This window comes from Heterodontus francisci, chromosome 8 (assembly GCF_036365525.1).
Source record: "Heterodontus francisci isolate sHetFra1 chromosome 8, sHetFra1.hap1, whole genome shotgun sequence".
Lineage (NCBI taxonomy): Eukaryota > Metazoa > Chordata > Chondrichthyes > Heterodontiformes > Heterodontidae > Heterodontus > Heterodontus francisci.
Window position 1 is genome coordinate 124,154,007 of NC_090378.1, and position 23,541 is coordinate 124,177,547.

At 41.7% G+C, this 23,541-nt stretch overlaps 1 protein-coding gene across 1 annotated transcript in view; it reads right to left on the reverse strand.

The window, feature by feature from the left end:
- Nucleotides 1–2,221: 2,221 nt before the first annotated feature.
- Nucleotides 2,222–23,541, reverse strand: part of LOC137373264 (ral guanine nucleotide dissociation stimulator-like 1) — a 68,935-nt gene continuing 47,615 nt past the window's right edge. Inside the window, exons 11-22 of the mRNA XM_068038114.1 lie at nt 22,469–22,552; nt 21,820–21,852; nt 19,730–19,851; nt 15,504–15,593; nt 9,518–9,617; nt 7,786–8,109; nt 5,331–5,409; nt 4,677–4,703; nt 3,758–3,935; nt 2,899–3,036; nt 2,623–2,744; nt 2,222–2,235 (exon numbers count right to left, since the gene is read on the reverse strand). Coding sequence (XP_067894215.1) covers nt 2,222–2,235; nt 2,623–2,744; nt 2,899–3,036; nt 3,758–3,935; nt 4,677–4,703; nt 5,331–5,409; nt 7,786–8,109; nt 9,518–9,617; nt 15,504–15,593; nt 19,730–19,851; nt 21,820–21,852; nt 22,469–22,552 — 1,311 coding nt within the window. The remainder of the gene's footprint in view (nt 2,236–2,622; nt 2,745–2,898; nt 3,037–3,757; nt 3,936–4,676; nt 4,704–5,330; nt 5,410–7,785; nt 8,110–9,517; nt 9,618–15,503; nt 15,594–19,729; nt 19,852–21,819; nt 21,853–22,468; nt 22,553–23,541) is intronic.

Here is a 23,541-nt window from a genome sequence, read left to right on the forward strand (position 1 = left end):
GGAAGCGGTGAACAAAGATTCAGCAAAGGAGGAGCTCCAAACACAGTGTGTTTAAAAGTAAAGCCTGTTACAGTAAGACCAGCTGAAGGCTGAAGCGGATCCCCAGACACCTTTCTCACCTGGTCAAAACAGAAATTTGGGTGCCTGTGTCCGTAATTTTACCCAGAGACAAACAAGAGAAATTGGAAATGGGAAGCCTAATTGTTCCCAATCAAAAAGAGCAAGTTTTCAATACAGGTTTCCTCCTGGTCATGTGTGATTGAATTCTAACATGTCTGCAACTGAAGCTCGCAGTTCTCCAAGTCAGGGTGAAGTAACTTGGGATAAGTTAAAAGCACTGCCTATGGAGGAGTTGAGGAACACGGCTGAGCAGTGTGGGATCACAGTACTAGGAAGTCTGAACTCCAAAGGCTAGTGGCCAACCATTGTCTCCTTGAATCTGAAGAAGCAGAAACAGGGTCAGAAGCAGAATCTGACAGGATATTGTTAGCAAAGGTACAATTGGAACAGAGGAAACTTGACTTTGAGGAAAGAGAGTGGGAGAAGGAGAGAGCCTTCCGAAAAAGAACGGGAAGAGAAAGAGAGAGCCTTCCAGAAAGGAATGAGAAGAGAATGAAAGGCAGGAGAGAGAGAGAGAGAAAGACAGGAGAAGGAACAAGAGAGAGAGGAGCGAGAGAGAGAAAGAATATTCCAGAACGAATCCGAAGAAAGAAGCAGCTTGAGTTAACTCAGGGGTGACAGAGTAACCCCAGAGAAATAATAGCCAATATGGAGCAGAATTCAGGCTGGGCAAAAAATTGCTAAAACTCACTTAACTAATTCCAAAATTCAACCATGAAGATGTGGAGGCCTTTTTTGTCTCTTTTGAGAAACTGGCAAGCCAGCTAAAACGGCCAGCTGAGACCTGGTCTCTTTTACTACAAAGCAAGCAAACTGGAAAAGCCATGAGGTTTATTCCTTGTTGTCAGATAAGAGTTCAGCAAATTATGAACTGACCAAAAAAGCTATCCTTGGGGCATATGAACCCTCAAGAAGCAAGCTAATCAAACCTAGCTGGAGTTTAAAAGAAGTAAGCAGCTGGCTTTTGACCAGTGGCTGAGGACTCTTAAAATACCGCACAGCTATGTGAATCTCAGGGAAGTAGTTCTGCTGGAGGAATTTAAAAACTCTCTCCCACTCTGAATAAAGACCCATGTAGAGGAGCAGTGCGTCCAGAGAGGCTGGCAAGAGGCCATTCTGGCTGATGAGTTTGCTTTAATTTATAGGTCGGTTTCCCAGGGGAAAACCTTTCCTAATCACTCCCACAAATCCGAAAAGGACAAAGGGTGGGAAGGTGATCTCCACCCAGGCAATCCTGGGAGAGAAAGGAAAGCAGGACACACAGGGGGCCCTCCAGACAAAAAGGAAGGTGCAGTGAGCAAGAGTGAGACCCAAAGACCTGTGTGCTTCCATTGTAATAAAGCAGGGCATTTAAAAGCTGACTGCTGGAAACTAAAGGGAAAATCGATAGGGTTAATCAGGGCACATCTGCTCAGTAAAGACGGGGACCTGGTGCAAAACACAGAAAAAGCTGTGGCTTTAACTGCAGCAAGAATGCAACCCAGGAAGCTTACTACAGCCAGTGCTGGAAAAGTTGATAGGATTCCTGAAGGCTATCAGGGTTTTGTGTTTGAAGGGAAATTAACCCCATAACCCCTCGAGTGGGGCCAGCAACCCCATAGTAATTCTCAGGGACACAGGATCCACTAGGTCCCTTTTACTGGGAAAAGGCCTGACCTTTCCCCCAGACAGTGCAGTGAATACCAAAATGGTGGTGAATGGTATTGGAGGGCAGTGTATAACTGTACCTGATTACCGGGTAAAACTGCACAAAGATGTGGCGGAGTACTGCAGGAGTTGCTACATATGGCAGAATGAGGGGAAACCCCGACCTACGATGAAACATGCACCCCCTACGTCCTGTACTGGTGTTAGGCAGACCCTCCATCTGAAGGCTGGTGCACTGTAAGGGACCCTGACCAGGAACAAAAAGGGACAGGCATGTGCAAGGCTGGCAAAAGTTTAGAAAGAGAAGGGGAAAAAGTGACCAAGAGGGCAGGAAGCCCGAGAGAAAGTCCTGAAGAAAATCCCTACTGTCTGGTCAGCCAACCCCGAAATGTGTGATCCCACATCCTCCTACGTAAATGCAGACTCTAGAAGCACCCCACCAGAATTGCTAACATCATTTACAGGAACCTGCAGAGATAAAGAGAGACAGACCTCTAGGGGGGGCACAGAAACCATGAGGGTGATGCCTCACCTAGCCAAAGTGCCACAGGAGAATATGGTCATGTCTGCACAACTACCTACAGGTAGGAGTGTCTCAGAGAACAAAGGGGAGATTAACAAAGAATCATCCCCCAGTCAGAGAAAAAGGGAACCACCCATCCACTGAAGTCATTGGGCATTAGGCAAATTGAAGAAAAGCTTGCCCAAAGAACCACCTGGTTACTGGGATGCCAAAAAGGGGAAATTAAAGCAGCACTCAGAAAAGACAATGTTAATAAGCTTTAAGATTTATGAATGCATGGAAATGAATGAGAGAAATACATGGTTTTCTTTCTCTCTATATTTCTCTCATACCTTTTAATGAAATGTGTCTTTTTTTCAAATCGCATTTTGTTCCGCTGGGTGTGAAGGTGTTGTGCAGGCCAAGAATGAGGCACATTAATTTTGCCACATGGACATTAAACTTCAAATTGTTGCTGGGAAGAAAAGAGGGTCTATTACAAGGAATTGCCAGGCCCCTAGCCGGAAAGACATTTTTGCACACTAGCAGACAATGTTGGAACAAAGGAACCAGTCCCTTCTCCCAATACACAGAAGACGTGATCAGACCAGTTTAGTCATATGACGGACTAGTTGTTGCAGGTTTTGAACTCGCCACAGTGAATTTGAAGACAGAAAGCTGTTGGCTCCTGGATTGGGAACATCTCGATCTTGTCTCCTCTCGTCTCATTCTCCCCATCTTTGGAATCCATTGAAGACACAGGAACCCTAAGAGAGAGAGAGACAAGATTTAAGAAGAATACTGGGCCCCAACGAAAAGCAAGAATTACCTCCAGCAAGAACTGCCTACAAAAGGACTCAACAGTGAGCTCGAAGCACAGTAACAAGAAACTGTTCAGAGATTGCCTCAAACCTCTCCACTTTATCTTTCTGCTCTTTTCTGTCTCTATTTGCATGTGCATATCAGGTATGCGTGCTCGCGTGGGGCGCAACGTGTATCCGTAGGCGTTAACTGGATTAGAGTTCAAATTTAAGTTTTAATAAATTTCACTTCTCTTCTTTAAACCTAAGAATGCCTGTTTGTGTTCATTTCTTTGCCTTATAATTGGAAAGCGGTGAACAAGGATTCACCAAGAGGGAGCTCAAAACACAGTGTGTTTCAAATTAAATCCTGCTGCAGTAGTCCAGGTGAAGGTTGAAAAGGACCCCTAGACACCTTTCTCACTTAGTCATAACAATGTATACAAAATAACAGTAAAATATAAAGCTGAACATGAATTCAAAATAATTGCAACATAATGGCAATCATAAACTTTTTCCTAATTTCTAGCAGCTGTCCTTTGTTGGAGATAAGTTTGATTCTGTGCCTGCAGAAGAGATTGAAGAACTGGAAAAATAAGAGAAGGCAGGAAAGGTCTGCTAAAGATCTCAAGGGCTATTCCACGACTGAGTGGTAGGTCACACCTGCATAAAAAGTTCGTCTCCTCACACTGTAATCCTGCTTAGTGTGCGCGTCAAGGTTCCCTCTTTGGGTGCTCTGGGTAGTGTTGAGCACGATTGCGTTCGCAGCCAAGCCTGTTCGTCTGAGTTAGGAATTCTCAGGAGAAGGTCAAGGTTCGCAGGGTACCAGGCATGGAACACATTGGCCTTCTCTGATATCACCAACTCTGAAAAGCAGGAGAAATGTACATTGGTATTTACACATACATTTTTATTGTGTTGATTGGATAAAGCATACAACTATAATCTAGATGTAGAATTTTGAATGGCTGAGAGTAATAGGATTAGAATTTGTTGCAAGGATTCAGAATGTATCACAAACCCACAAGTGAAAAGTTTGAAGGTTTACACCATTATTGCATAGGCCCTATAACTGAAAAGAAAAACATTTTAAAATCTATTCTCAGGATATGCTGGCACAACCAGAATTTATTCTCTGTCCTTAGTTACCCCCCCGAGAAGATCAGTACTGGCTGCCTTTTTCGTCACAGTTTGATAGAATTAGGTGGCTTGCTAAGCCTCTTCAGAGGGCAGTTAAGGGTCGACCATGCATGGGCCAGGCCAGGTAAGGATATCAGGTTTCCTTTCTTAAAGAACATGAATGAACAATTGGGTTTTTACTCTGGTCCAACAGTTAAACAGCTATTGAGTTACCACTGCAAAACATTGACAAACGTCATTCTTCCTTCATTGTTGGGTCTGAATCTTGGAATTCCCTACCTAATAAAAATGGGGAAACACCATCATCAAAAAAACAGCAGCGGCTCAATGATAGGGCCTGTCCCACCACCTTCTCAGGGCAATGAGGGATGAACAATAAATGACAGCTTTACCAGTGAAGCTTGTATCCAGAGAATTTTGTTAAACCCTGACTGGAATATCATTCCACAGGCACTGGGAATCCTCACCTAATGAGGCCTTCTGCTTGGTGGAATCTGGACAGTGAGAGTTGACAGGATTTTTAATCATGAGAGAATCACAGCCATGAAGGCTGATCCTGTCTTCAACTTTTTTCTGGTATCCACTTTTCACCAGAAAAGGTGGTGGGGAGGGTGTTACTGATTAGCACATTAGGTGCTGAGGACCCCATTGAATTTTCCTGCTTCATCGTCAAGGTGCTCTGCAGCCAACTGAAAAAAGATGGTTCTTGATTTCAGTAAAATAAAATGTTTAATGCATTGTTGAATAATCAATTTGAATTACAATGAAGAAACCAGAATAATGCTGATAAATTCTGAATTATTTTTAGTTAAATCCACAATCAACTCCAGATTTGTCCCCATGACACAATATAGCTTTTCGAGGGATTAGCTGACATGAGTTACTAAACTGGAGGAGGCTTTATGCTTTCATTAGGTGCTGACAAATAGCTTGTTACTGAGTAATGTGAAGCTAAATGACTCCAAGTTGGATCCTGCTGAGTGCAGTTGGGTAAGTTCAATTATAAGAATCTGGATTTTCCCAGCTTTTTGTGAAATCAGAAGAAAATATAAATCTGCTGGCAGAGGTTTATGTATCTTTTGGGATAGATTTATCAAATTGAGACAATTATCACCCCTCACCTTGATCTTGTGAAATGGTCTGTGTGAACTGAGAATTCTCAGGAGGTTCTGTTTCCACGGTCTGCTTGGGCGAGGCTCTCTGCAAAATAACAGGTGTCCTATTTTGGTCAGTAACATGAAGAAATAGAAAATTAATTACTTTTCATGAATATATTTTATATATAGAGAGAGAGAGAAAAGTGCAAGACCGTTCCAAAAGGCAAGGTTCCCAAGTGTTCTGTCTCAGCAACTTATTCTCAAAGTATATGAGAAAAGGCTTCAATGTCATCTTCTTCAAATTTGGATACTAATCGGGAATAGTGTAAGAAATCACAGCTTGTCTCTGGACTAGGATCATTCGAATTACCAGCGGCTTCTCCACTACGCAAAGACAATTTTTCCCTCACCAATTCAATCTGTCTGATTTCACTGTCTTTTTGTGCTTGTAATTCCTTCTCAAACTTTTCCCTCTGGAAAGCACTCTCTCTCTCTCTCTCTCTCCTCTCATTCCTCCTTTCTCACCTGAAATTTTAACTCAAAGCTGTGGTTGTTCTCCTTCCAGCAGAGAAGGTGATGTGAAGATTTGATACAGGTTGTAAAGGCTGATTAGATCAGTAATAAGATGAAAATTCTGACCATTCGTTGCCTTTATACACCCACTCTGCTGTATTAAAAATTCCCATTTCATATCTTGCAATGGACTGATTCCATGTTTTCAAATCGACACAAGGGATTAACAAAGGAGGCCTTGAAGCTATGTGAACTTGGGGCATATGGCAGAAGACAGAGGTGTCATAAACAGCACAACATAGTGACGTTATCTTTGAAACAGAAGTAGCTTCCATCTTTATTCATTGCGCCACTAGATTTACTAGAATGGCACCAAGAATGAAAGACTTCAGTTATGGGGTGGTTGTTGTTAGAGCTCAGAAGGTCAGGGGGAGATTTGATGGCAGTGTTCAAAATCATGAAGAATTTGATAACTTCTCCTGATTTACTCTGATTCCAGTGGCAGAAGGGCCAGTAAACATATAATTAAAAAAAAAAATAATGTCATGGTGGAAGAATCAGTGGTAAGAGGAAGAGGGTTTTTTAAATGCAGCAGGTTATGATTTGGAATGCACTGCCTGAATGGGCGGTGAATGCAGATTCAAAAACAACCTTCAAAAAGGAATTGGTGAATTACTTGAAGGAGGAAAATTTGCAGAGCAATGGGGAAAGGACAAGGGAGAGGGACGCACTGGACAGCACATTCAAAGAGGCTACACAGACACAATAGGCCAAATGGCCTCTTTCTATGCTGTATCATTCTATAATTTTATATCTATCCTCCACTCATTGCATGTTGTTGCAGAAATAATCCTACTTCTATCAGGAGACTTTGCTATAGTTTTGGTCATGAGTTCAGTTTGCAGTAGTTGGCAAATGTTGTGTTTAAATAGATTCTGTTTGCTATAAAATGTTTGCTGTAAGACCTGCCCAGTCCCGGCCCACTCCAACTCATTGACATCACTCTCAGCCAACACTCACCTGGTAATTATTAAACTCTGACGTACAGAAGTTTACTGTCTGAATGCTAGCTTGCCCTAGTAAAGCTAAAAATTTAGCTAACAAATATTTTCTTTGCCAGAACTCATCCAGAGGTTATGTTGAATTATGATGCTTAAATATCAGAAGAAAGTTTCCAAAAATCACACTGAGCTATTTAGAAACCACAATCAAAGAGGCTTGAAATAATTTTTCCCAACATAAAATATACGAGTGGGTCATTAAGTTATATGGCCAGCGTGTTACCCATGTGACCAATATTGTTTAGATTTGAATAGTCATTTTTGAATCAGTCACATGGTGACAATTCTATTTTGGACTGTACCTTTCTCCACTCCTATTTTTCATTTGCTCTCTTCCCATCTTTGAAACTTCACGTGAGCCAAGGCCAAGGAAGAAAAACTGTTCAAGGACTCTGCTATTATTACTCAATTAACTAACAGGAGGTGCCAGAGGTGCCTATGGTCAGCTACACACTCATTGTAGAACCCAGCGTTCAATCTGTACCTGCTTCGGACATTGTTGCAATCAGGTACAAGGATGGGGAGAAATCAGAAATTAATAGATTTCAGCTCATTCCCTGAATAAGGGTATGAGTGTGCCACACCTTGGTGTGGCCTGTATATTTAATGAGTAGTGTCAGCAAAACTCAAACAGTGCTGCAACATTCCAAAAGAAAGTTGAAATGATGGCCAAAATACTTAAGAGACAGAAAAGATATCAACAATGTGGAAATTAGACATTGCGAATTAGCACTAATAGCAGCCACACCGCCATCTTCAATATGACGAGATGGCAACAAATGGTCTGAGGTAATTTTTTTCTTCAATACAAGAGGAACTTTTTTTAATGTCTGTGAATATATTGACAGAAGCAACAGCCATTAAGCAGCATGAACATGACTAATAGAAACAATCCATCTACTTACCAAAGTGCTTTGGTACAGATCGTCATCCTCTTGCCTGATTCCGATGTTATCGTGGCCATTCTTCTGCCTGCACCCAGGAAATGCCACTTTTGAAATGCAGGCAGTCACTGAGGCAGAACACTTGAGAGCCCAATTGCCAGAAGTTGTTCTAACAGAACGCTTCTGAATCCAACTGCAGACGGCTGCGAAGATGGAACGCCTGGGAACCTTGGGAGTGTGGGACGATGATGATGATGATGACGCCACACTACTCAGCGAGGATGATACTCCCGAGGAGACAGTGTCCACAGGGCGAATGGGTGAATGAGACGATACTTCAGATGACTGCAGAAATTTATTTTTGATAAAGTGTGTCAATGATTATATCTCATAAAGTTCCCTCTTCCCAGTTACATCTATTGTGCTATGAAACTCCCTGGCACTTACCACACCCCCGCCAAAACAAAAAATGGAGGCATTGTGGATACAACAGCTTGGTCTTGAGGAGGGGAAGTAATGCATGATTCCATGATAGTTAAACTGTGAAATCTTTCCATTGGTTTTCCTCCCTCGCTCAGCCAAAATCTGCTCCGAAGAATGATGCCGCCATCTCACATCCACTGGTTGATAAGCCAACATTGACAGTTCATCATTTAGCACGTTTGTAAATTACCCAGTTAGATTGTTAGCACATGGCATGCACAAATTCATCACGGCCATTACATTTGAATACTTCTGCTAGTGTTTTAACTCTAAGTTATCAAATAATCCCTTTGCTTTTCAGTTGAACACTCAGTATTTGAACACTCCTATATCTATGCAGATATTTACTTGCCTGCCTCACCCAGTTACTCATTGTAACTTTGCAGCATCCACCTATATAGGATGAAGTTAAAACACATCCTGTGGTGCTGCTAGGCTTGAACAAGTCAAGAAAGAGCATGAGTGCAAAAAAGTATTGGTGAGCTTGCCTGAATGAGAAAGCCAGCCAGTGCACACACAGGCAAGAGCTCGAGAGACAGAAAGAGACAGCAAGAACTAGAAATAGAGAGAGTTAGAAGGAAGGAAATTAGGAGTCAAATCACTCAGGTCATTCTGATGTAGCTCTTACCAGGTGAGTGCAGAATATTGGTAATGAAGAGGCAATAAAGGCACTGAAGAGGGGGTGTATCAGGATCAAAAGAGGAGAATCCATAAATAGGGAGGGTATTTTAAAACAGAAATAGGACCCTAAAGACGCAGAACAGATATAATAATGGTTAACTGAACTGCTAAAAGACTGAATTGCTGACATTTCCAGGGAACAGGTGAGAGACACTTTCTACTAAAATCAATGATACCAGCTTACTGATAAACTTCCAGGAAACACCACCCTTCTGTAGAGAAGATGCTGAACAGCAACTAAAGGTCAACTATAGAAAAAACAAAGCCTGCATTCAAGAGGGAATCTGGTGTGCATGCAGGGAGGTGTATTACGTTGTTGCGATTTGGGCAGCAGTTTACTAGATTTGATCCCAAAATACCGTTTTTGATGGACTATGCACTTTAAGCTGCTACAGTCACAGCCCAGGTGCTAACTTTATGGTCAACCATGAAGTCATTAATAACCTTAAAAGAATTAAAATTAAAGATTTTGGTTATTAGTGTGACAATATGTTTTAACACGCAAAGCTTCCTTCGAACATATTTAAAGGATATAAAATATCACACAAAACAAGCCAAGCTTGTATTTCACATAAATCAAATCACTGACCGAGTCCATGTTCTCCCCCGAGCTCCCGATCCGAGGGGATTTCGGCTGGTCACTGCTCTTGCTTGGAGACCTTTCTGCGACCTCTGTCCCGTGAAATAGCCTGCATGAGGGAAAGGGATTCATCAGCTGAAACACTGAAAGAATACTAAAGTTGCTACACTGTACAGAAAGAGTTTACTGCTGATTCAGGTAGCACTTGGTAGTTGGTCACTCAACAATGGCCCGATATAATGAATAGTTTTTGAAATTTATTGGAATCACCTGCTCTATTCCATCCTGGGCCTGTAATGCAACTTATTGAAATAAAAACAGAAAATGCTGAAAATACTCAGGAAGTCTGGCAGCATCTCTGGAGAGAGAAACTGAGTTAGTGTTTCATGTCTGTGATCTTTCATTAGAACCCATTAACCCATTTATATTTTGATCACAAAGAATTACATTTGAAAAAGGTTCTTTCAGAGGTAGTAACAGTAATAATCAACAACTTAATTTATCTAGCTTTTATTAACATCATAAAATATTCCAAGATGCTTCACAGGAGTGTCAGGCCATAAATTTTGTCACCCAGTCACATGGGGATATTAGGGTATATTTTTATGTTAACAGCATTTTTGAATCTGGCAATGCTTTTGTATAGAACTGTCTGCATTGAAGGCAGTAGAGTTTCAATGTACAGGTATTTGATTTCTGTGCCTGATTAAAACCCAATGAGATTGTTGATTTGAATCTAGCAGGCTACATAGTACGGGAAATGTCTGTCCTCTGCACTGCTCTGTCATTGGTAGATTAAAGCACAAATCCATCAACATAAAACAGAACTGAGCAGATTTTCCCTATCTCTTTGGGCCCGTACAAAACAGACAGACAGGAACCCACCACAAATCCAGCTATGTAGAAATAGAGCCAAATTTGAATTGAATGTACAAGTTAAGGCAGATACTTTGACTTTACACAAAATGGGAACATGGTGGAGAGCAGCATTAGAAGTAGTTTAGGAAGCTGCGACAACATTTCATTCACAAATTCAGGTACTGTACATGTAGCAAATTCATGCCATCTGAAAAGGACAGGAAACTGATGCCGATTCTGTCCAGGAGCACAGAACTGGGCCAAAGATTTATCAAGTGCTTGTTGTGACATATTTAAGTAAAAGACAAAGACCCAATATTTATGGTTGTATTAACAGCAAAACAATATTTGCCGTCATTACTCCACGGAGACTGACAGCAACTTCGGGAGTTCACAGATGCGCGGAATATCGTGGTCTTCCAGCCACCTCCAGCGTGATGCCACCACTAAACACATCTTCCCTTCCCTTGTCAGCATTCCGAAGGGATCGTTCCCTCCGCGACCCTCTGGTCCATTCCTCCATCACCCCGGACTCCTCGTCCCCTTCCTACGGCACCTTCTCATGAAATCACAGGAGGTGTAATACCTGCCCTTTTACCTCCTCTCTCCTGACCATTTAAGACCCCAAACACACCTTTACTGGAAGGCACCTGTTTTCAGAGAAAGGGCCTGTTTCAGTGCTGTATCTCTCTGTGACTCTCTATGAGTAACTAATTACAGAACAGCAACAGTCAAATTAGCTAATGACTTCTGAATAGTCACTTGAAATAAAGTGAAGCATCAACTAATGATTTACTGTAAGGATCTGCAATTCTGAGGGAATAATTGATTAGCCCCACTGGCTGCTTTCCAGTCCTTGCAGCTTGATCCACAGAAATAAGCATAAATAGTAAACCAGTTGTTTGGCACAGATGGGATGATGCAAACAAAATGATAATTGAGCACTTTAAATCCCTCATGCTGACATTTACAGGGGAATAAGAACAGACAGTTTGCAATCTCATATTGCAGATCAAATACACTAGACTGTACATTGTGGTTCTTAGAGCGTGACAACAATGAAGCCACATTAGCCTACATAAACCACATATAAAAACCATATCGTAATAGTGAGAGAAGTCTGCCAGGCAGTGAATGAAGTGTTTCCCTTCTCTTTCTTGGTTTCTATATAACATATGGTCAAGGCAGCCATGTGCCACACCACAGAGTGTGTGAACGTCATATTGCACCAAGGAATCATACAAGAGTAGGGAACTTTGATAATAGAACAAACTTAAAGGCTTCGTATCTGAATGCAGAAAGCATTCGTAATAAAATAGATGAGTTAACGGCACAAATAGAGATGAATGGGTATGATTTAGTGGCGATTACTGAGACGTGGTTGCAGGGAAACCAGGTTTGGGAATTGAATATCTAAGGATACTCAGTATTTCGGAAGGATAGGCAGGAAGGAAAAGGAGGCGGAGTAGCTTTGTTAGTAAAGAAAGAGATCAGTGCTGTAGTGAGAAATGATATCGGGACTGGAGATCAAGACGTAGAATCTGTCTGGGCAGAAATAAGAAATATCAAGGGAAAGAAGTCCCTGGTGGGAGTTAGCTATCGGTCCCGAAACAGTAGTTCCGCAATGGGGTACAGTATAAACCAGGAAATACTGGGGGCTTGTAAGAAAGGTACGGCAATAATCTTGGGTGATTTTAATATGCATTTCGACTGGATTAATCAAATTGGCAAGAGTCGCCTCAAGGGAGAGTGCATTGAATGTATTAGAGATTGTTTTTTGGAGCAATATGTTGTGGAACCAACCAGGGAGCAGGGTATTCTAGATTTGGTATTGTGTAATGAGTTGGGATTAATTAATCTCATAGTTAAAGATCCTCTAGGGAAGAGTGATCATAGCACGCTAGAATTTCAAATTCAGTTTGAGGGCGAGAAACTGGAGACCCACACTCGTGTTCTGGAGTTAAACAAAGGTAATTACATAGGCATGAGGACAGATTTGGCCCTAGGTGGACTGGGCAGGAAGACTAAAGGTTGGACAGTTGATGAGCAGTGGCAGATGTTTAAGGAGATATTCAATTCCTCCCAACTAAAATGTATTTCAGAGAGGAAGAAAGATTTTAAGAGGGGGAAAAACATCCATGGCTCAGCAAGGAAGTTAAGGATAACATAAAGACAAAAACTAAGGCATACCATATTGAAAAGGCCAGTGGCAGGCTGGAAGATTGGGAAACTTTTAAAGATCAATAAAGGGTTACTAAAAAGGTAATAAAAAGAGCAAAGATAAATTAAGAAAGAAAACGAGCGCAAAATATAAAAATGGATATCAAAAGCTACTGTGAGTCTATGAAAAGGAAGACAGTAGCTAAAGTGAATGTTGGTCCTTTGGAGGATTAGACTGCAGAGTTAATAGAGGGGAACACAGAAATGTCCGAGATACAAAGTGCAGAGTGGCCACCATTTTCTGCACCCGCTGCCACTCCTGGCAACAGGACAACAATCCAGGCTAATAACTTCGAAGCTTTTTTACCTGCACACACACACACAGAGACACACACACACAGACACACACATAGAGACACACAAACACAGACACACACAGAGACACACACACACAGACACACACATAGAGACACACAAACACAGACACACATAGAGACAGAGAGAGCGAGAGAGAGACACACACACACAAACACAGACACACACACAGACACACACACACACACACACACACACAGACACACATAGAGACGGAGAGAGCGAGAGAGAGACACACACACAAACACAGACACACACACACACACACACACAGACACACACATAGAGACACACAAACACAGACACACATAGAGACAGAGAGAGCGAGAGAGAGAGACACACACAAACACAGACACACATAGAGACACACACAGACAGACACACACAGACACACACACACACAGACACATAGAGACAGAGAGAGAGAGCGAGAGAGAGAGAGACACACACAAACACAGACACACATAGAGACACACAAACACAGACACACATAGAGACAGAGAGAGCGAGAGAGAGAGAGACACACACACAAACACAGACACACATAGAGACAGAGAGAGCGAGACACACACACAAACACAGACACACACATAGAGACACACAAACACAGACACACACACACACAGACACACACACAGAGACACACAAACACAGACACACATAGAGACAGAGAGAGCGAGAGAGAGAGACACACACACACAAACACAGACACACATAGAGACACACACACACACAGACACACACACACACAGGCACACACATAGAGACACACACACTTGCACACAGACACACATGCGCACACACGCACACATACACAAACACAGAGACACACACAGACAGACATTCACGGAGACACATACACACTTACATACACAAACACACAGACACACAAACACACAAACACACACAGACACACACACAAACACGGCTCTATGTTACCTTGTACATAAAAGCATATCTGATTACTGCAGTGAAGCTTCAAACATGAATTCCTAAAGATAAAGTAGCAAGGTAGAGTTCTTTTTTGCTGCTGCTGACCCACATGACAATAGATTAAATTTCTGACAAAGTGGAACGCAGATCTGATTTTCATTCAAATAGTTCAAATATTTAATTTCCATCACGTACGCTCACAACTAAGTGCAAAATCCTTTCATTTTAATACATGTTTTCTTTCGGAGTCTTTCCTGACAATGCAGAGCATGCGCAGAGCGATCGCTGACGTCATCAGTGCATCTGAACATTTGCCAGCTTGCCAGGATGAATCTGCACATGCACACGGTGACGTCACCACCAATAACAACAGACGCATTGCCTCACCCCCTCAATGACTGCAATCACTGCCTCCATTCATCCCAACAGTATCCCGCTTCAGCCGCTCGCTCCCCGCTAGCGCCCCCGAATTGCATCCCGACTGCTCCCTCCCCACGACCACCGCCCCCTGACACCCCCACCCCGACTGCTCACTCCCCGCTACCACCCCCCGACCCCGACCGCTCGCTCCCCGCTACAGCCCCGCCTGACCCCTCCACCTGACCGCTCGCTCCCTGCTACGGCCCCGCCTGACCCCCCCACCCCGACCGCTCTCTCCCTGCTACCGCCCCCCTGACCCCCACCCCAACCGCTCTCTACTACCACGCCCCACCCCGGCTGCTCGCTCCCTGCTATCACCTCTCCGCCCCCGGCCAGTCGCTCTCCGCGGCACCACTGAAGAAATGGTTGGCAGTAGGTTGCTGAGGGTGGAGTAAGTAGCTGAGGGGAGGCAGCGGCGAGGCACGGAGGGGGTAGCTGAGGGGAGGCAGTGGCGAGGCAGGTAGTGAGCGGTGAGTAGACGGGTGCAGGATGGAGCGACGAAGAGAAGTGCAATGGTGGGAGGGAGTGGGATACTGTTGGGGATGTGATGGAGGTGGTGACTACAGACACTGATAGAGTTTGGGTTTAATTTTTTGTGACAATTGAGCAGCAGCATTTTTATTACTGGCAGCTGTCTGAGACATCACAGATAGTGACGTTTCAGTTGATGAGGCTGCATTTGTACATGTGCCAGTACTACACCACCTGGTGGTTCTGTTGTCAATAAACGCAGCCTTTTTCTTTTCCCTCTTCTACATAGACATTTAAAAAGGTGGAATCTAACCACGGTGCATAAATTGCAATCAATGGATACTGGGAGAGGAATAACACATAGAAATCACTAGACATGAAAAGACCTCGGCCCATCTGGTTCACCTTCTACCATCCCAATAATCATATGATACAATGATAATGGAGTTGTTGACTAGACATAGTGTTCAATCTCTATCAATTAGTCTACAACAGATATAGGTATGAGGTGAGGAAACCCCAGTGTTGGAGCGATTTGAGTCCAAAGTCATTTGTTCTTCCCAATTATGCTACACTTATCACATGCCTCAAATTATTCAAACTGTATCAACCACCAAATCTTCCCAAGACAGTAAAACAATAATGGCTACACATCAAAAGGCTCCATTCACGGTGCAGCTGTTGTACATCATGTCTATTCACTGATCCTATAATAAAGGATGCTGTCCTCTGAAGTAACCAGATGAGGTGTCTCCTCTGCTTATTATGTGATACTTACAGGCTGAGGCACTTCACCAAACTCTTTCTGTCCTTTGGTGATGATGGACTGCTTTCGGGGGCTGCCTCTATTTCACGGGACACATTATAGCTGCAGGATGGCAGATAAGCACATTTCAGACAAGGTGCAACTAAAAATAAACAATGTTCTTGTTTAATGTTCTTGTCATTTTTGAGAATTCATTTTTCACACTAATGATTATTTTACTTCCAAAAGGCACTTATTTTTCAGGCAAGAGAATAATTCATATTACTTTGATTAATGATTGACAGGTGCAACAACCAGAATGGTTCTCACTATTGCAGCCACAATCTTTTCTGCTGTGTGAAAAGCAGCAAGAGAAGTATGTAACTCCACGTATCAGACATTCTCAGAGGACAGCCGCCATCACCCTTCACAGCTTTTTTGCAGGACACACTGAAGGGAGCAGAAATATGGTGCAACCTGTACATTGGATGGAGGAAAGTTAATAAGCACTGGGCTTATAGAAAGTGTACTGGTTAGAATTGAAGTTGAACTTCCAGTGCTTCGAGTGATAGAAAAAGTTGCAGATTCACAACAAACAAAGCAAGCACCTGGCGTCAACTGCACTGCTATGAGAATGCACACAGCTGGGAATGGACATTTCACAAGGAATGAAAGAAAGAGGAGGATCAGTCACCTCAGGTAGCGAACAATCAACATGCTAGGTCCAGTGATACTAAAATGAGGGAGCGGGTCCTGTTAACCAGCAGTAAAGAGAAGACAAAACATAGGAGCAAGAGTTAATGTTAAATGGCTCTGGAATCTTCAGTGAAATTCATTGAAAATCATCCAAAACTGCCCAAAGGAATCTTAGAATTTGAAGTGCAACTTATGTTCAGTGCAAACTGAGTTTCTGTGATGCTTTGCGCTCGTTTAAATATCATACTAGAAGCTGGCCCCACCCACAAAACTGACCATGTCCCCAGATCAAATTAATCATCATTGTGGGTACCCGCTAGTCAAGTGGATTTGTGGCCCAAGGAGGTGCTTAAAATTAAGCCTTTTTTTTCACAAAAAGGCGCAAGAATACTTAACAGGCACATCTCAAAAACTGTTTTCCCATTTACTAAGAAACCACCATATGCAAACTAACGTAGCAAGTAAATAGTTTGTATTGTTTTTGTCCTGCTAGGCCCCCACCTGCCAAGAATGAGGCACATTAATTTTGTCATGAACATTGATTTTAAACTGTTACTGGAGTGAGGAAAGGACTTGTTAAACAGATCAGTTGTGGCTGGAAAAGACATTTGCATATTAACAGATGATGACTGGAAGAACAAAGGACCATTCCCTGACACATTCAACCCACAATGGACCTTAATCACCAGGTATTGTCTGTAAGAGGAGCATTCCAGGCCCTGCTAAAATGATACAATCCACAGAGCCAAGACATGGTCAGACCAGTTAGTCACATGACTAACCTCCTTGGCGACCTGGGGTTTTCTGAATTGCACATACAGTTTGAACTGAGTGTGTCTGTTTGCTCTTGGACTGAGAAGATCTCTCCTGTCTGCCTGCTCCCATCTCTTTCTCACAAGCCTCAGAACCCACTGTGGACACATGAACCTCAAGAGAAAAAAGTCTCCGACAGTGAATAAGGTATAAGAAGAATACTGGGCCCTCACAAAAATAAAGATCTACCTACAATCAAGGACTCTACAGTGAGCTTGAAGAACCGTAACAAAAACTCTTCAGATATTGTCTCAAACTTTTACACTTTATTTTTCTTCTGCCCTTTTCTGTCTCTATTTGCATGTGTGTATCGCGTATGCACGCCAGTGTGGGTGCGCATGTATCTGTAGGCGTTAACCGAATTAGAGTTTAAGTTTAATAAATTTCAACTTTTCTTCTTTAAACCTAAGAAAGCCTGTTTGTGCTGATTTCTTTGCCTTATAATTAGAAAGTGGTGAACAAGGATTCACCGGGGGGGGGGGGAGAAAAAAACAGTGTGTTTAAAATTGAACCCTGTTACAGTAAGACCAGGTGAAGGCTGAGAGGGACCCCGAGACACCTTTCTCACCTGGTCATAACATTTTTTACAGTAATTTTTACTTCTTTAAACTCTACTTACTCACAGGTGGTGGACTAACCACTGATTAAAATGTTTAATTTTTGTAATACATCCATTTTCAGCTGTATTAATAAAACTGCACCATATTATCACTAGATCAAGGAATATTTTTTGAGGCAAACCTATTTTTAAAATCACTTTCGAAAAAGCTGATCAGTTGTGTTGGGCTATTGCAAATGTTATGTTTGTGATATGCAAAAACATATTTGCATATCAAATCTGAAGTATTGCTTTTGAGAGAAAAAGAAATACTTCTCAAAAACTGCTGAAATTTACATCTGGATCATCAATTGTGCCCAAAGTGGAAACTCTGGGCCAGGTTTTCAAAATGGGCTCTCTGTATCAGTCTCTCAGTAAGTCTTTGTATTTCTCCTGTATTTGTTGACTTATTATTATGATGTGTTAAATAGGCAGATATCCATTCACCAAAATGAGGAAGCTGATGACAGTCTCTGATCCACAACTTGTTTATTGCCAATTCATAGTTCAGTCCAAAGATCAGTTCCCACTCTTTGAGTCATAGAGTTATACAGCACAGAAACAGGCCCTTTGGCCCATCGTGTCTGTGTCGGCCATCAAGCACCTACTATTCTCATCCCATTTTCCAGCACTTGGCCCTAGCCAGGAATGCTATGGCATTTCACCTGCCTCTACCACCTCATCAGGCAGTGCATTCCAGATTCCAACCACCCTATGAGTGATTTTTTTCCCCCTCAAATCCCCTCTAAACCTCCTGCCCCTTACCTTAAATCTATGCCTCCTGGTTATTGACCCCTCCACTAAGCAAAAAGGTTTCTTCCTATCTAAACTATCAGTGCCCTTCATAATTTTGCATACCCCAATTATGTCCCCCCTCAGCCTTCTCTGCTCTAAGGATAACAACCCTAGCCTTTTCAGTCTCTCTTCATAGCTGAAATGCTCCAGCCCAGGCAACATCCTGGTAAAGTTCCTCTGCATCCGCTCCAGGGCAATCACATTCTTCCTATTGTGTGGTGCCCAGAACTGTACACAGTACTCCAGTTGTGGCCTGACTCACATTTTATACAGCTTCCTGATTTGTACTAGTGTTCACCACTAAGTTTTTTTTAATGTATTGATTGTCATCTACAAAATGACAGTGGGCACATCCAAAGAATATCTTGCACCACCAAGCCCGCACCCACCCCCTCCCACCCCGTCCATTTTAGTGGAAGAGTCAAAAAGGTATTCACCTCAGTGGTGATCTGAACAATCTGATTTCAAACTTCTTGCGTGGCCAGATTCCACATTCCCTATTTTGTAATGTCTGCCCCAGCCCATGCTGAAATGTCTGGCTTCATTTGCTGTTGCCTTTGGCATCTCCTCAATTTTCCTTGTATCCCCATCTACTCTCCTTCCCAATATCTATGTGTATCTATCTCTTATCACCACTAGCTTGATCAGATTCAAACAAAGTTGGTGTTCCGAAGACTGCTGTAATTCGAATCCCGAAGCTCTAACCAAACTAGAGTTTTTCGACAAGTTTGAAACAATCTTTCCACTCAAGAAATCCAAATGAGTGACTTTTTCCACGATTGGAAGGAAAGTATTTTAAATACTACCAATTATTGGTAAATAAGTGAATAAGTTGATTTTTCTTTGAATTTGTTACATTGTATTCTTTTCTCACTCTCTCCCTCTAATTTTCAACCATTAAAATGTATCTCTCTTGTCTTGATTAAATTTTATATGTGGAATGCTTTGGTCTAGATTTCCATGTTTTCTACAATTTCTAGACTAACTCTTTGTCCAGAGGCAACTCCCCAACTGGGCAAAAACCCAGCCCTCAAATTCATAACTATGATGAGTATCACCTGCTCCCTATTAACACTGAAATGAGACCCGTTTCATTAAAGGGACCAGCATTTTCAATCTTGTCATGGTGTGTGTTACTATATACTAATAAAACCCATTTTGATACAACGATAGAACTCTTGTGATGGGTTGTGAGCACTATCCTGCTCAGTCAGATTCCATTACAAAATTATTTGAAATCAGGGACGGGAAGAGACTAATTGAACTGACAGGTTCACAAACATTGAACAGCCATTAAAATCATAGAAGATGACACAGACAACACAATATGAACATCCATTCTCGCAATACCACTCACCTTTCTTCATCAGTCAAATATTGTTGATTGTTGAACCACCTAAGAAACTTAGGGACTGGGGTGATGCAGTAGTTGTTACATGCAGACTTTAAAAGTTTAATTTGTGCTATCACCTCAAATTCCTGAAAGAGCATGGAAAGAAACAGTAAAAGTTTAAAAAATACACAAAGCATTGCTACTGCTACACCTGGTCACTGGTACTTTTAACTCCTGACCAAAAACTACTTTAAATACGTTTTGTTTGCTGGATACTCAATGCACAGTAAATCATGCCTCAAAGTCTCACTGCAGTGGGAAGAAATGGCACAGACGTGGCACCAAAGAGATGAATCTATACAGGTTATCCAAGGTTGCTTTCAGGCTACAATTCCTCTCAAAGCAGTGCCTGAAAGATGAATCTTCTGAAAAAATATTAATCAAACATTCATTTTAGAACAATATCAAACTGATAAAGGACTGGGAGAGAAGAAAATTTATTCAAGATTGCTACCTTATTTGAAAGATATTCTGATGAGTAGAAGCTCATCTACAGTTATTGATCCAAGATGTTGCACCAGAGTGAACTTTGTAGACTGCAAGTGGCTAGAATATTCTGAACCACAACACTGTAGTGTTTTCTTTTGATCACTTACGATGGGCCAAAGGGCCTGTTTCTGTGCTGTATAACTCTACGACTCGATGACTTGTGGGTTCTCTGCTACATCTTGTATTCAGTGACAGTTTGACAGATAAAAGGGAAAGACTTTTCCTATCAAATGTTGACAACAGCATGTTACTGTTGGGGTATAAAGTGTAAGCCAGTATTCATCAGGCCCATTAAAATATGCACACTTTATAATCATCCACTGCTTAGAGCAGCCATTTGATAGATTTATAGCCCCAATTTTAACCTATTCACCTCACTGGAATCTTACAGGTTTGGGACAGATGCCCATTTTGCATCCCAGTTGATTTTATGATCTATTGAAGTCAAACTGAGCAGGGCAGTTACTGCATCTTACCTGAACCCACTCAATTCCCGGGCTAGGCTAAAATTGGAACTCACGTTACACTTTTAGAAATGAAATTTCACTGCTTTCCACATCGTCAAGTTCTTATCATGTTATCATTTTCAGGTTCTCTGCAGAATGCTGTGACATGAAATGAAATTGCTTCAAATATCCTCAACAAAAACCTTGGCAATAAATGCATGTTTGAAAAGTTGGTACCAGCAACATCAGAAATATGAAGGAAAAATGCCCATCACCGGTGATAACCTAGGAGCTGCACTTGGAATCTCTGATGTGTCATGAATGTAACTGATGTCTATCTTCTGAAGGAAAATACTGTGTGAAATATTGAGAAATTATTCATCCGCTTTCATGATTAATGAAAAACTTGCAGTCACACCGAGACATAATTCAGTAATAATCTCAATCACGTATCAACACTGGGTACAGGCTGTACCGGCAATAACTGCTGAAAGGTAAATTACATCAAGTTAACAACACAGAAAAAGGCTATTTGGCCAGCTGGTCTGTGTCAGTGTTTATATTTCTTCCACCGACTTCATCTGACCTGATCTGAATATCGTTTTATTTCTTTCTCCCACATGCCCACAGCCAAATACTTGCAAGTTGATAGGTAAATTGGCCATTGTAAATTGCCCCTAGTGTAGGTAGGTGGTAGGAGAATGGTGGGGATGTGGTAGGGAATATGGGATTAGTGTAGGATTAGTATAAATGGGTGGTTGTTGGTAGGCACAGACTCGGTGGGCCGAAGGGCCTGTTTCAGTGCTGTATCTCTAAATAAATAAATAAATGCACTTATCTAGCTTCCCCTGAAAGACATCTATGCTATTCATCACAACTACTGCCTGAGGTATCAAGTTCTGCACTCTAACCACTCTCTGTGTAAAGAAGTTTCTCATGAATTCTTTATTGGATTTACTAGTAACTACTTACGGCCCCTAGTTTTGGAATCCCCCCACCCCCTCACTGAACCCCCGACCACTATCCAAGTGAAAAAGAAAGCCCAATAACATTTAAGGGCATGTTTTCCCCACACACACAACTTTGAAAGTTTTTCAAAATGTAGTAATTCATACTAACCCTTCGTTTCTTTTCAAAATTGATCAAATCACCCTACAGGAGAGAAACAAGGACAAAAAACATGAATGCGATTTGTAGAAAGGTTAGATTGTACGACAAAATTATGGGCTTGAATGGTCAAGAGCGAAATACAACCCTGTAAACTTGGCTCCAAATTAGTATGCGGTCAAAACTCAATCATGTATACAACACCAAAGGTGTAATAGATGCACTGCCAAGTCATTATTTCATAAAATAGACAAGTCCTTCTCTGCAGTCAAATTCATCAACATCAATTTGATTATATAAGTCAGCAGCTATTTGAGAATGAAATGGTGTGTGATGTCCAATTAACTGAAAATTACCTGCACACAATAAAATTGGGCAATTTATGCAAAATTTTCAGGATACGGAAAAAATAGGGCTATATTCATAACCAGCTGCGTAGCAACTAGCGTGCGCTTCATTTACAGTGTTTGATTCACAGTGCAAAGCATTAAATTACAATAGCCATGCATATACTTTTTCTCATGTCTGCCTTTGATCAATCTCAGTAGTTATTTTATTGTTGCTTTTATTCTCATCTTCAAGAAACCTGCATTGATACGGTTACTATAGCAACCATCAGCAAAACAGGAATCCCAACATGTGGTAAAACAAACAGACTTACAACATAATCTGGAAGTGCAGTGTCCAGCATTGTGAGATCGGTGAGGAATGTGCCCAGGTAAGGCACAGTTCCTTGCATCACATCCTATAAAATAGAGGCAAATTTGTTCAACCCATTTTGAATGTGTTAATTGCCACATTTCCTGAACATACTACCCATAATTAACTTGTTCCCTTTAGTATGCATCAAAATCAATTTGCAACCAGAACATTGAACATTTAATACAGAATGGTATAATGATACAAAGCTTGATCCACATAGACCAGGAAAGTTTGATTCCTAGTCTGTACTGTGTTAACCATCTCAATCTTTGGGTAACTTTGTCATGGGAGCTCTTCCACACGTTACTGTTATAAATAACATTAACCATTCTTGCTTATTGTGAACACTTCAGTTATATACAAAGATAATGCACATAAACAGCATTGGTTAAATACAATATTGTCTCTTTCAACCCTAAACCACAGGCAGTTCACTTATTTGTAAATACAGGCAAAACATTAGATTGTCCTCTATCTTTTTTTTCTTCTTTTTCTCCTCATCTCCTAAAATTGACTGAATTAATGGCTGGAACCTGGTACAACCAGAGGCCATCCTTCATTTGGTGACCTAGGTGATGACTGTTTGTAGCCTATTCCATTAGAGGGCATCACCGCTGAGCTCATTTGGCTCCTCATCTGATACTCAGATATGCAACTTTCCAGCAGGAGCTAATGGACAGCTATCAGGAACTCAGCTAGTTTTGTATAATTTTACAATACAGAAGAAGGGTGTTCAGAAAAACATAAGATAACGTATCAGCCCCAGGAGCTTGCTCTGCCATTCAATAGGGTCATGGCTGATCTCAGACCTCAACTCCACTTTCCTGAGTGATCCTCACATCCCGGGATTCCCTCGGGGTCCAAAAATATATTGATGTCAGCTTTGAATATAGTCAGCAACTGAACATCCACAACTTTCTGGGGTTGAGAATTCCAAAGATTCACAACATGTAGTGAAAAAAATTCTCTTTATCTCAGTCCTAAATGGCTGACCCCTTATTCTGTGACTGTGCCCCAGGGCATTCGACTCCC